A 14,930-nucleotide genomic window follows, 5' to 3' on the forward strand; every position below is an offset into this window, starting at 1 on the left:
GCTGAAAGCCACAACCTTCTGATTCTACAGGAATTTCTGATTACTATAGTTCAGTTACACTCTCAGTTATTTTTCCTGTGCTTTCAAATGCAGATGAAGCAATCATAAGCATCATTGTCATCTCAGTCACCTTCCAGTTAAACTCTACCTAATTCATTTGGTCAGTTTCACTTACCATGGATTAAAGTTCCATCAGTTTTCCAGAGCAATTCAGCCTAAAAAAGATTGCAGAATTTCATATGCAAGTCATGTTCAGCACAGCTGAAGTTTGTGTGATCTTTTATGCTTGTCAAAAAGGCACTGCTGGAAGTCTGCTCTGTTCACAATGCTGGTCATGCCCCAAGATGAATTTATCACTATGGCTAATTGTGCTTTTTGTGTGCCTTTTAAAACCTATTAAAACGAGCAGCATTCCTTCATTAATGCATAAAAGCATCAGTCTAAATTGATAAACTTGAATTTTTAGGCTCAAAGACTCGAACAGGCAACTTTTAATATTTAAAAAAATATCAGAGTTATTAACAAACTGACTACACTGGTGAAACTAACAAATGGTTAGCTATAGTTTTAAAGTTGTTTTCATTATTTAAAACTAAGTTTCTCACAGGTGTATTATTAAAATGTTTATCTTTCATGATAGATCAATTTCAGCTGTATTAATCAAACTATATTAGGTCACCACTTTTTAATATAGCAAAGGATAGTTTTCACTGTAAAGGAGATTACATTCTCAAATGCTGCCTGTAGTGTCAAGGACTATCTTAAGGTGGTGATTATGCAAACAAGTTTGAGAGCAGGAGCTTGAACCCTAACATTGTTTTGGAAAATTAGCACAATTTGTGCAGAAATTGCACATTCTGCCCAAAATTGAAACTCTTTCCCAACCTTTAGGCTTCCATTGGACCTTAAACAACCATATGTGGCTCACCAGCCTTCCTGGCCTCTGTGTTATCTGGCTGGGTTCACCTGTTGTAATCCAGTTTTTCTCCCTGATAACCAACTTGAGCTCCTGTGAGCTAATTACAACCTACTTGGAATTGCAGTTCCTTGCTTGTATTTGTGCTTATAGAAGAATTAAAATAGTTTTGACCTGGGCTATTATCTGCAATATGTCCTAAGTTTGGCAGATTCTAGTTGACATATTCCTGTAAAGTAGCAGGCAAAGATGCTGTCTATCTAAACTGGTTAGCCTTCAAAGCCAAGATTGTAATAATAAACAATATTAAACTAACCACATTATCTTCTCACAAACCCACTCCGTAGCTGCAGTTTCCTTTTCTAGGCTTCTTTTTCCTAATCATAAAAGAAATTGCACAAATGTGTGTGTGTGTGTGTGTGTGTGTGTGTTTTATATACATAAATAACATCTCCAAGAAGCAAGGTACTTCTCAACCAAATAATTATTTTTGAAGTTTAGCTATACAGGCAAATGCAACTAATCATTTGCAGACACAATTGCCCACAAAGAGCCAGTGCAATTACAGATGAGTTTATCTACAGTATTTTAATAATGTTAGTTGAGGGAAGAATGTTGGTCAGTACTTCAGAACTGTTTTTAATCTTCTGACAGATTTCATATCTGAATACAGCAGGAATGTAATGCCCTGGTTTAAATGTTTCATCTAAAAGATATGGTACATATTCTGCACTGCATTGATAGATTATTTACTCGTTTCCGGAGATTAGTTGATTCATAATCTTCTAAAGGTGACATTGTTGCCATTGACTCAAGATATCACCTGAACAAATAACAATACTAAATTTAGAAGCAATTAAAGATCAGTTTGTTACCCTTGATAATTCTAGAGGTAACTTCAATGAAGATTGAATCATTTTGGAAATTTACTGGGATGGTCAAGGTGAATATGTTATTACAGCTTTAAAATCATATCTTTAATTGATAAGAGATAAAATAGAGATTTCCTAGAAAAAAAGTAATCTGTATTCTTGAAACTTTATGTAGCACAAGTATTTAACAAAGACTGTTGAATTACTGATCTGGTATTTTCTTTTACATACTGGAAGATTATCCATTTAACCTGGGACGTGGGTTTATATTCACCCCAAGTTGAGGGATGAACGTTTTCTTCGTAATTTTGTTCTGAATGTACTACATGAAAGTGAACTTCACGTACTTTAAGCCTAGTCTGTATTGATTGTGAAACGTAACTACCCACAAATTGGAACTGACTTACAGGTCTCACCTAGAAAAATCATTCACTTGGTGTAGGGCCCAGGTATAAACTGTGGTTTAGAAATAACGATGATTTTCTGAAATTCATTCTAAGACCGAAAGAATGATCCTTTGTCTTGTTCTGCTCAGGCTACATGATCTAAAAAGTTAATATCGTCAGATAAAACAACAGAAGTGTTCCTGTTCCTTGCACTAATCATTTTCACCTTGATCAACACTGTTTTTTAAAAAATGGAATTTAAATTGGAAACCATTTTGGCATCACCCTAATGCATAACAACACAACCCTTCTTGCAATACTAGCGATTTTAACCAGAGGAAGCTGGTAATAACTGTATTCTTCACTAGTAGCTCTTAGCATATTGACAAATATATACCTGACTGACCTGCTTATATCTGTTATGTTTGACTGAAAGTTGTAAGCTCTAAATGAATCTTATAGTTGCAAGTTATTGTTAATTCAATAAGGGATGATGAATGCTTCATTAGCAATTCTGCATAACAGGACAGATTTCAACTGAGACTCCTAAAAGGAACACTACGAGCATAGATGCTGTGACAAGTTTTGTTGCTGGTATTCTGTGTGGACATTTTGATTAGGCAGTAAAATACTGAGTTGCAGCCACAAAGCTTAAATACTCATTACATTTAAAAAATGAAGTTCTGGCTTAAATACTGGCAACATTTTCCGACACAGTATTATTCAAAAGAGTGGACTGGCATAATATGGCATACTACCTGTATTACCTGAGTCCAGATGTACTAAATCGATTATTTCTCCAAATCATGGAGGAAGAATTGCAGGAAACCTTCACAAAATAACTAACTGGAGAAATCAGTCTTTCGCATCTTAACTCAAAAGCATACATTATGCCACTATCCCTAAAATAGAAAAGTTGACTAAATGTGAAAGCCATAAAACAGTTTAACTTGCCATTTTAAACATTATGGAAATGGAGTTTGCCAGTGGTTGGTTGGAACCACGTTTTAAATTTAACAAGGTATGTATTCAAAACTGGCACTATGAAGTTTGAAGTATGCTGGATCTCAACAATATATAGTCGTGGTTCATCTACCAGCATCACTATAAATGGATGGGAATATCTTTGATCGAAAAAATTCTGTTGTCCCCAGGTACGTGAACCAAATTGGGTAATCAGGCTCACCAGTGTGTAAGCTACATGTTGCTCGACTTAAAAACAGTTATCACTACAGAAATTTTTAGATTAACAGAAGTCTGTTGGTTGTTACAAAGATACCAAACCAGAAACTTGATGCACTATTGAAATGAATAGATAACTGGATTAAGAATAAGTTGCAGGAGTAAAAAATACATGCTCAGTTTTCCTTTCCATTAAATTTAATATTGGACTATATGGATGACAGGTAGCTGAACCACTACCACGTTTTTGTGCCCTGATTGAAATTGAATTTTATTCCCATAGAAATAGTGTAAGTTGTGAGAGGGAATAAAAATAGCTGAAGAACTGTATTATTTGTTTTCCCAACAGAATGGTCATGTTGCTGGCATCTGCTGATAGTTCCATTCATTTTTGTTTTACAATTTATGTTTTCTCTGGAGATATATAACATATGTTGAAATGGCATTTTATTTATAATGGCAACATAAATTTTGAAGCCTAGCCTTTTTTTCTATATATGCTGCACTGGAGCAATTCATATCATGCATGAATTTATCTATTTGGCATCTAAAGATCCGTGTGTGAAATTTTGTTATGAATATATTGGTTATATAAATGACTTTGTGCTGCACTTAGGTTGTTGGGTTGCCTCCTCACTATGCCTGCTAGAGGACCACTCAAACAGATTGTGCTGACCATAAATGCAAAGTGGGTCAAAGACAAGCAGAAGTTTTTGTTGTGTGTGGGCTACATCGCTGAAGACTTCTTGCACTGCCAGTTGATGGTTCAAGTGTATTCAGCAAAAACTCTGAAAAGGAAATTGGATGAATACTTGAGGTAGAAAAAATGTTGTGCTAAAGAGAAATAGCCGGAGGGTTGAACTAATTGGATAGCACTTCAAAGAGAAGTCACAGGTCTCGTGAGATGAATGCACCTTTCTGTGCTATGCATTCTATAAATGGGTTTTCACTCACTGAAAAATATTCATTTTTTGGATTTCTATCATCTTTGAAATGCTTAATTAAATTCAGCAAGAATTTTAGAAATTTGGTATAACTGTGCCAATGCTGGCACTTCAGCTGTTATTATCTACTCTAATCCTATTTTCCTATTTGCATCCTTTATATTTTTCTTTAAACATCCAGACCAATTTCTTCCTTAAACCATTATAAACTAATTCAATAGACACTTGTGGTAAAGTATTCAATTTTCTACTAATATTTGAAATCAATTCTTGTAATATGCTTTTTTGTGGACAGTCCATGTCTATGCTTCCATATTGATGAATTCACTCTTTTCTCTCTCAAAATCTTCCATTATTTTGAAAAGCTACATTAGATGTCTCCTTCTGTACCAAAGTGAAAAAAAACAGCCCAATTCCTGAGCTTTACTTCGTGTGCTTTGCAACACATTTTATTATTATCAATTCTCAAAGAAGCTCACTAATTTTTAAGTATTTTAATATATAATATGTTTTAAATATTGAGGATTATTTTTATCTACCACTTCTCTATCAGCTAACTCACCCAACTCATATCTATTCAATCCATGTATCAGATAACCCTGCTTAGCTTGTTTCTCCTGCTGGCGCACTGCTCAATCATGCTACAGATGAGGTTTCTCCTGCTTGTTGTCCTTATCTTCCTCCTCAAAAGACTGCTGCTCTTCTCTCAACATTTCAGTGCCCATCCCATGCCCTCTTTTCCTACTCCAGTTGTATAAGCACAGCGTGCAAGGATCATGCAGCACACTCTGCCTGGACTATACTGTACTACGAGAGCCCTGCCAGACCAATCCAAGAATTGTTGTGAATCTTTGAAATTCTTTACCCTAGAGGACTGAGGATGCTCAGTTGTTGAGTGTGTCAACGTTGTGAGTGATGGTTTTTTTTTAAATTCTTTGAGTACCAAGGGATGTGGGGATCAGGTGGGAAAAGTGGGGGTGAGATTGATGATCAGTCATAATTTTATTTGGTGATAGAGCAGGCTTGATGAGCCATTTGGCTTACTACACCTTCCATTTCTCATGTTCTTGTATCCTTTAACTAAATCTATTTCGTTAGACTATGAAAAATAATTTCTGACCTTTCACCATAACTGTTTTATATGACGTTAGTCTTGTTGCCTTTTGGCATATGACAAGACCATGTGATGTGACAACACTGTGTGTAAGTACCATAAACTTTATCTAAACGAATAAGCTGTTTCAGAAAACTGTGTGGGTAGCATAACAGCTGCAAATTTTATAGCAAGGGATTTTGTGGTCTGGAAATACTCAAACAGGAAATAGCCACACAAGAATAAATTGAATTTTAGAACACACTTAAAGCAGTTTGGCATGGCTTTCTTTACTGCGTTTTATTTCCAGACATTGTACCCTTCACACACTAGCTGTATTGTGACAATCTCTGGGCAACATTATATGGTTAAGGTGGACTGTTCAATCAGATTACAAGACAGCTCTTGCAGTCCCAGCAGCATTAAAGTACAATAGTGGATGTTGCCAGAACTGCAGGTAGCCCCAGTGGATGAATTTTGGACCCAGGTAAATCAGGCCAATTGGACAGGGAGAGTTTGAGATCTGAGGCAAGGCAGGGTAAAGTGGGTTGTAAAATCCAAGCATGGATGAAGGAAAGGGGAGGGACAAAGAGCACCTCTGAAGATAGTACCTATTTTTCTTCCTGCCCTTTTAAAAACTTTTCTTAATAAATAAGCTGCCCACTCCACTCCTGCCTGGTTGTGTATGCCAACTGTTTTATGATTTTGGCAACATAATATTGGGGTGAATTGAACATGTTAAATCATTATTTATTTAAATATTAGATATATATATATATGTATATGTATATGTATAAAAATATGGCAGGCTGCTGATTTTGGCAGTAGTCAGTCCCCTGTATAACGTGGGTCATCTTGGGGATGAGTGGCAAGGTTGTGAGCTAACTACCTGACCTATTTTGTGTTTCTGCCCCAGTGAAAACACATCCTGTGAAAATGTTCTTAAATCAAGGTGTTGGCATTTGCAAAATTGCATTGAAAACATGAATTTCAGTTTTTTACTTGTTCTGAAAAAGTTATTGTTGGAACTTCTACTGTTATACACAAATAATTTGAACATGATGGGAAGATGTTGACATTTACTGAAAATACCAATCTAGTGTCACGACAAACCAAGGAAAATACAAGAAACTTCAGGAAGATAGAGAGAGGATAGAGTTGTTGGGGGTGTCACATTAAGTGAATAAGCAGATGGTGTACTTGTACAGCGAAGTGGCATGTGACCAACATTCAGTTGCATGAGTGTAGCTGTTTCTGAGTAAAGATGGTTGTTGAATCCCTACAGTAGATCCATTCGTTGAGTTATTCTGTACGTATATTTATTTTAGTCTTCAAATAAATAAAGTATACTTATATTTGACCATTCCTTCAGCGATTGGTGAGTTTGCATAAAGAAAACAAGAAATGCAGCAAGGGTATGGACAGATATGTGGTGAATGCATTTCAATTCTGGCAATTTTAAGGGAAAAAGAAAATGTGGCATTCTGAACAGAAATTCACTGAAGTAACAGAGAGATTTAAAAGTGGAAACACAGAACTTTAAATGTAAGATTTAATACAAAAAGACAAGTGGATGAAGTAGTGATGGAATGCATTGACTTGGCTTCAATAGTCATGTGATGATCAATGTTGAAAAGGGAATTGGGTAAACAATTGACAAAGTGGTAAAGCACATAGTGATAGAGCAGGGAACTGGGGTTAGAACAGACAGTTCTGATGAACAGGAATATACCAAGTGATCCCATTCTCAATTAAAATGCCATGCATTTATAGTCTGCAAAAAGGCTGAGAGTAAAAATGGAACAATGAAGTATTATTTTGGCTATTTGCTTTGTTGATTGTGTTTCATATATTTCTAGATTTTCAACTGTGTTTTTTTTTGTAGCTGAAGAATCAGAAAGCAGTGAAAATAGTACAGATGAGGATGAGGAATTTACTTTTAAAAATATGTCAAATAAAAATAAGAAAAAGGATAAAATTAAAACACAAACCAAGAAGAAAGAGAAAAAATCTCTGAAACTTGACAACATTCCTACAGGTAGGTTCTCTGACCATTGCAAATAATTGTGTTTAACAAAACTCGTGTTGTAAATTAGAGAGCAAGGTCATTGTGAATTCTGTAATGCAGTTAACAGTGGAATGATTATGGAATATTTGTACATGAGCAATAATTAACAGACTTCCAGTATGAAGTGCAACATTTTTCTTGAGGCTATCAGAGATATCCCATTTATTTGGAGCACTCTGTTTAATTGCTTCAATGACGTTTAGCAAAAATGAAGCAAAATTTATTTGTTACAGTCAATTTCTTTTAAAAATTTTCAGACTTGATGTATTAGTTTCCTGTCAAAACTATTAAGATTTTAAAAACTCTTCACTTCTAACTGAAACTATTTAATTACATTTTAGGGTTAAGTAAAATGCAGATTTATTTTTAAAAAAGCAAAAACGTTGAATACCTTATTGCAAAATTAATAGTTTAGAAGTTAGTAATAAATCCTTAAAAACTGCATTCTGATATTTGGGACTGCAGAAATACAACTTGTAAATCCCACATTTACCCTAATTTTAGAGTGTGCCACTTATACTATATAGACAGAAGACCATGTGCTCAATTAGTTCATTCCATCAAAGTTATATTTGTAATGGCATGCAAACTACTAAGTAATGGCTAAAAGTATAGATAAAAGGAGACATTTAGAAATTGTGCCTGACTGATATAACCATATTTAGAATATGTAATGGAAAATTTGGCTGATTTCTTCAAACATCTTTTATGTATGTTATTTGTTCCATTTAAATGTTTGAGCACTTCTATGGAGTAGGGAACAAACTGCAAACCTGCTGAATGAAAGTAAACTTCCTCATGTGTTAGAACACTTGTCGGATTTGATGTCTTCCCAAATACTCCCAAGAATAAATCATATGCATCTTGAGTTAGGAGTCCTAGTGAAATGTAGAATACTTTACAGATAATAAGCGAGGACGCTTAAAAAGCAAGTCAATCTTTGTTGTTCCTGAACTTTCTGGTGGTATACTTAAGGGTATAAAAGAAGTCTTGAAAGGAAACGCCTTGATTGATGTGTTGAGAAATGTGTGTTAGAGAAGAGAACCCTTTTTGAAATTTTAACATCAGTTCTTCTAATTCTAATCACCATCCCCCTTTCGGGGTTTTGATGTACTGCACAAAGCGGTTTGTTTGAAGTTCATTTTTGCTGCTCTACTACATAGAGTTACCAACTTCAGTTATGTTATTGCAGGTATATTCTACATGGATCAGCCACTTCTTTACAGTGACAGAAAGCAGCAGTATTTAGTGCTGTTTTGTGCACTTCTGTGATCTGATTGTATGATTCCAAAGGATAACAACAAAAGGGGACAGTGGAACTTATAATATTTTAACATTATCCCCTGTAGCTGTGGTTCCGGTAAAAAGCAAGCCTTTATTATTGGAAGAGATGCCAGCTTCTCTGCCACCTTCTAAATCGTTACAGGAATCATGTCTTTCCACTGGAATCAAAAAACCAAAGTGGACTCCACCAGGTATATGTCTGTTATCCAAAAAACAGATTTTAATTTCTAAATTATGTCTAGAAACACATGTATAATGAGATCAATTTTGAATCCATTTACCTTTAACTTTTATTCAAGATTTTAATAACTTTGACAGCCTCTCAAGGGAAATAAGTAACATTAGGAATTTTCAAGTGACAAACTTGACTCTCAACCAAAAATTCAAAATTGGTGAAGTTAGAATAATTATGTACAATTAACATTTATTTTGGTATTGCAGTGATGAGGATAATTTAATTTCTATCAGAATCATAGGATGGTTACAGGACAGAATGAGGCCATTCTATCCTGTCATGTCCATGTCATATTGCTGCATGGACAACTCTGTTAGACCCACTCTCCTACCATTTCCCTATAACATGCAAAATTTCTTTCCTCTGGTGCTTTGTCTAATTTCCTTTATAAGGTCACAATGGATTCTGCCTCCACACACCTTCAGGCAGTACATTCCAGCTGCAAACTACAAGGTGCATTAGACATTTTCCTCATGACATTTTTTTTTGCCAATCACCTTAAATTGGTGTCCTCTTCGTTAAAACCTTTTGCCATGCAAACGCAATTCCCATATTTTCTTCATCTGCTCTTTCTCAACCTGTCATAGCGTAGAATGCCTCTATCAAATTGCTTCCCAATCTTCTCTAAATAAAACAGCCTGAGCTTCTCCATTTTATCGACATAACTTAAATTCCTTTTCTTGAGAACCATTCTTATGAATTTTTTTTTTGCACCATTTCCAATGACTTCACTCTAGCTTTTTCTAAAACTTATTAACACACAGATAAGAAGCAAGAAGGTAGGCCATTTGGCCCCTCAATTTGGATCTGCCATTAAACAAAATCATGACTGATACGATCAATATATATTCTCACCTACCACCATTAACCTTTCACCCCCTTACTTATCAAGAATCTATCTACCTCTTTTTTAAATATTCAAGAACTCCGCTTCCACAGCCTTTTGAGGTAGAGAGTTCACAGACATGCCAGCCTCTGTTAGAAAAGAATTCTCATCACTGTCTTAAATGTGTTGTCCGCTTATGTTCAAACTGTGGCCTACTGTTCAAGAATCTCTCACAGACAGAAACATCCTTACTACTTGTACCTTGTCAAGACCCCTCAGGATCTCAATATTTCAGTCAAGTCTTTGCTTACTCACCCAAGTTCCAGAAAGTACAAAGGAGATAGCAAGAACTGTAGATGCTGGACTCAGAGTCAATACAGTGTGGAGCTGCAGGAACACAGCACGTCAGGCAGCATCAGATGAGCAGGAAAGTTGACGTTTCGGGTTTACACCCTTCATCAGGACTGGTGACATGAAACGTCGACTTTCTTGCTCCTCTGATGCTGCTTGACCCGCAGTGTTCCTCCAGCTCCACACTGTATTGACTCCAGAGGGTACAAATCTAGTCTGTCCAACCTGTCCTCACAAGACAACCCACTCATTCCAGCTATTAATCTCGTTCACCTTCTATGAACTGCTTCCAATGCATTTACAACCTTCCTAAATAAGGAGACCAATACTGTACAGAGTAATCTGCATGTGGTCTCACCAGTGGCCTGTATAACTGAAGCGTAACCTTCTTGCTATTGTATTCAGTTCATCTTGTAATAAATGACAACATTCTGTTAGCTTTCCTGATTCCTTGCTGTACCTACATACTAACCTTTTGTGATTCTTTTACTAGGTCACAGATTCCTTTGCATCTCAGAGCTCGCAATCTCTCACTATTTTGATATTATGCTTTTTTATTGTTCCTGCCACAGTTTACTCAATTTCCCAGATCTTTGCTCAACTCATTTAACTTATTTGTATTCCTTCGTAGCTTCCTTATGTCCTCTTCACAACTTTCTTTCCTACCTGTCTTTGTATCATCATCAAATTTATCAACCATAGTTTTTGTCCTTTCATCCATATTATTTATATAAATTGCAAAATATTGAGTTCGCAGCACTGATCCTTGTAGCACAGTGTTCATTAATCTTACTTACTAATAAATGACTCATTTATGACTACTTTCTGTTTCCTGTCAGCTTGCCAAACTTTTATCCATGCCAATATTATTACTCCCAACACCATGATCTTTTATTTTTCGGAATAACCTTTGATGTGGCACCTTATCAAATGAATTCTGGAAATCCAATTACAGTACATTTACTGGTTCTGCTTGATTCACAGCATGTTACTTCCTCAAAGAACTCCAATAACCTCATACACCTTGCTCCATTGCAAAGGTTCAGGCTCCTATCCTTCTTCCCTCTGGGTTCTCTTATCTGTCTCACTTGGAGTCAACACCTCTGTCCCTGAACAGTGACCAAATCAGAAAACCCTATCCTAAGTAATAGACTGCTTCCTGATGCAAAGAATCCAGATAACCTCCCTATCCCAAATATATCTTAGTGCTTGTGTAATTCAGCCTCCAACTCAAAATTTCTGAGCAGAAGCTGTTCATACTTCAACACTTATGTTGACATATTAGCCCTGGATCACATTGGCATCCAGGAGCTCCTACATACTGTAGCTTTGACACATCACCTATTTTTAATATGTTCTAAGTAACTAATTTATTCCATTATTTGTCTACCTTTGTATATATTTTATTAACTTATCACTAGTTGCTACACTATTTTGAATGTTATAAATAGAATAAATCTTAGTCACTTATTAGATCATTATCAAAGAACTAGCTTCTTTTGTAGCAGAGTAAGAATCGATTCCTAAAAGCTGAACAACTTAGTAAAGTAAAAACAAAGGAGAACCTCCTTTCCTTCCTCTTCAATTCCGAGCATCTACTGTAAGTCACACTAAATTGGCTAGTTTTATGTTCCTCACACAAGGGGGCATGGCTGACCCAGTTACAGAGGAACTAGTTTCAGCTGCTGCTTTAATTACAAAATCTAATTGCTCTTCCACTGAAGTCCATGTTAAAAGTTTTCTTACAGCTGCAGACTTCTGAATATAAATTATACATTTCAGTTAATATTAACTACAAAGAAAATTAGATTTGCAAAAATAAAATGTTTATCTTATCAACTGCCGGTTAAATAGCAAAAGATGTGACAATGTGGCTGAAATGACTGTACAGAGGCCGCTATCCTGTCACCAAGCCACCTTTTATTTACTTTTGCACAGTACACTGGCTGGGCCAGCCAGCTCAGAGTCAGCCCCCTGAACTGAGGAGATTCTAAATCTCCTGTTAGTATTGGTCAGCCAATGCTTCCTGATTGGCCCAGGTTAAGTATCCTAATCAAAGATCTCACAGTCAAAAGATCTACTCGGTTCCAATCATTACTGTGGCACATTCTGAAAACTTGCAGCAAAAGAGTTTCTCTTTAGCTCACTCTGAGAAGCTAGAAAATACAATCTAAAACTTGATAACACTGTTGTTCCTGAGGAATGTGATATATTCAGTTCCCTTTAAAATTGACAGGAGAGGAATTTATAATGGAAAAAGTTGACCGTATGTGTACGAATATCTTTTATATCCTTAAGTGCAGAGAAATTAAATAAGAAAAATGCAATGTTTGTATTGTATAGTTTGTATGAGTGTTGTGCAACTCTTTGAAAGAAAAAAATGCATTCTCTTTGTTATCTCAGAGGGTTAAGCTATTTATATTCCGTAATCCTTTACTGTAATCTTTCTGACTGCAAGAGCTAACAGGTCCTTACTTAGCTCACTAAAGTTCTCATCTACTGATTTAAACAGTTCAAAGTACTTAAGTGTCCCACAAATACTGAATGCTAGAATAGTGGCAAACCCTTTTTCAGCACAATTTCATTGGATCAGTCAGTCCTGTATTCAATGAGACATATTGCATATTTTGTTTTTGCCTGTGTACTGTATCAAGCAAAGATGGAGGTCATGAATTTCTATGTCAAAAATACTATTAAATAATATTCTGTTTTAAAATTGGAAAGCCTAAGGATTGAAATACTTTTATCATTTTGCTTTCAACCATTTCTGTTTTTACACTTTAAAACAGGGAAAATTTTGATCTTCTCTTACAGCCCCTAAAGAAAGCAGTGGTAACCCACGGGAACAAACTTCTGTCAGAAGTCCATGTCAAGGCCTTCGGTTAGGCCTGTCTCGATTAGCCAGAGTAAAACCTTTGCATCCCATTTCTGACAATGATTGAACATGATTTAAAACTGTTTTCAAGACAGATGAAGCTTTGCCTCAGTCCTTTAGTATTAATGTCCATTTTCTTCATATTATCATAAGATTGCTTTTCAAATCAGATTGTGTATTTCTTTAAGAAGGTATTTTTTTAGAACCTGTTAATAATCTTGGCAGAAACAGTGACTGGAGGAAATGTTTTGACAACGTTGCTTCCCAAAGAGCCCAGGAAATTATTTTTCCATATTTCTTTCAATTGACATTGACAATTTGAGAATGTTTTTAAGTAAACTTGAGATATAAACACACACTTACTGAGACCATTGGGATGTTGATGTTTTGTGGTGTGGTCTTATGACTTTTGTTTTAAGATAGTTGGATGATAATGTTATCTGTACGCTCAGTGTAATGGAATTGCAAATACTTTGATTATAAGCACATTTGCAGTATTAGGTGCACACAGTAAATTTTCCTTTAGCAATGCATTGGGCTATGTGATGGTAACAATGGCTTCAAGTTGGAATTTCTAACCATGTAGATTGTCTTAGTCTGAAAGCATCACACAGCCTGTCAATATTTTATATGATTGTACCTTCTGTTTCTAAGGAATTTGAATGCCTGGAGAAAGACTGTTGTTGCTTCATAATTGGTAGATATTATAAGGTTGTTCCTAATAAGCTAATAGGATTCAATAACATGGGAAGTCTGTTCATGCCTGATCCAAATTTACCCCTAACTACTTTTTAACTATGTTGTTAAGATTTGATATGCATTTAAGGCAATTTAAAGGTTGGATTTATAATAATTATTTTTGTAAGTTTAAAAATAAACAGCCATTTGTAACAAATGCAAGGCATACAGAATTTTTTTTAATATTGCACAAGCACCTGAATTTATGGCACCCCAATATATCTGAGAAATGTCTAAAACTATGTTGCAACTAAAGAATTACTTTCATTGTTGTAAGGACTGTGTCTTTCTATTTTGCGTTTTTTTTTTTAATTGTGACCTGAAATTAGACAGAACTGTTTTAAAACCAGTGTTTTGAAAGGATTGGTGCATGGTTCGAAAGTAGGAAACCTAATGCCCATGGCAAGCATTGTATTTATACAGCTGTTTAAGCAGGCAGTAATTGAAATGGTTATAGACAAATTGGAGCCAAAACATTCTTTCTACAGATGCAACTCAGTAGCAATAAGAAGTTGATTGGTCTAAGGACTAGTGATTAGTTACTGATAATAAGGGAACTTTGATTGCCAACAGTCATGTGATTGAGTCTCTGTTAACTATATCGCTTGGATTTGGAATAAGTTATAGAGAAGAGTTTTGATCTCCTCCATCTCGGGTGCTGTGTCTCTGTTCTGAAAAATCAAATCTCACTTGAAACTTGAAAAAAAAAGTTAATCTTACCTTTAGCAATTGTTCTAAGTTGTGACTTTTGATAAATCAGAGACATTTTACAAGTGAACTAGCCACTCTGTGCCTTCAGCGAACTAGTGGAAACAATCAGAAAATGGAAGCCAGGAGGAAACTTTCGGATCAGCAAGAACCAGCTTGAGAGAATTTGTAGACAAAGACTACTGGATTGTCTTTCCAGTTTTTCCCCTTTCTTCATGTGTTTTTTCCATGTCTGTATGTCTGTGTGTATGTGTAAGGAGGAGTTCATAGGCAGGTTAGAGTTTTAATCAGTAGTGTTATGCTGGCGGTATATAACTGTTTACCTGTACCCATATTACATGTAATGAATAGCAATTCTTGCTAAGTGCAAAAAGCTTGTCTGCACTTTCTAAGAAACTGTTTTTGAAAATTAGGGAATTTTGTGCCCTTACTTTAAAATCTTCAACTTTTGT

At 35.5% G+C, this 14,930-nt stretch overlaps 1 protein-coding gene across 4 annotated transcripts in view; it reads left to right on the forward strand.

Annotated features, from left to right (window-relative positions):
• The window catches only part of rad51ap1 (RAD51 associated protein 1), a 42,788-nt gene extending 28,742 nt beyond the window's left edge, over positions 1-14,046 (forward strand). For 2 of the 4 annotated variants that reach the window (XM_020521373.2, XM_048610291.1), the window contains 3 exons: positions 7,279-7,431; positions 8,811-8,936; positions 12,972-13,927. In XM_020521373.2, coding sequence (XP_020376962.1) covers positions 7,279-7,431; positions 8,811-8,936; positions 12,972-13,099 — 407 coding nt within the window. In that variant the 3' untranslated portion in view covers positions 13,100-13,927. Of the gene's footprint in view, positions 1-7,278; positions 7,432-8,810; positions 8,937-12,946 lie in introns of all 4 variants that reach the window. The other 2 variants (XM_048610289.1, XM_048610292.1) reach the window with 2 other exon arrangements.
• The last annotated feature ends 884 nt before the right edge of the window (positions 14,047-14,930 follow it).

The sequence above is a fragment of the Rhincodon typus genome, chromosome 22 (assembly GCF_021869965.1).
Source record: "Rhincodon typus isolate 14 chromosome 22, sRhiTyp1.1, whole genome shotgun sequence".
NCBI classification, from domain to species: Eukaryota; Metazoa; Chordata; class Chondrichthyes; order Orectolobiformes; family Rhincodontidae; genus Rhincodon; species Rhincodon typus.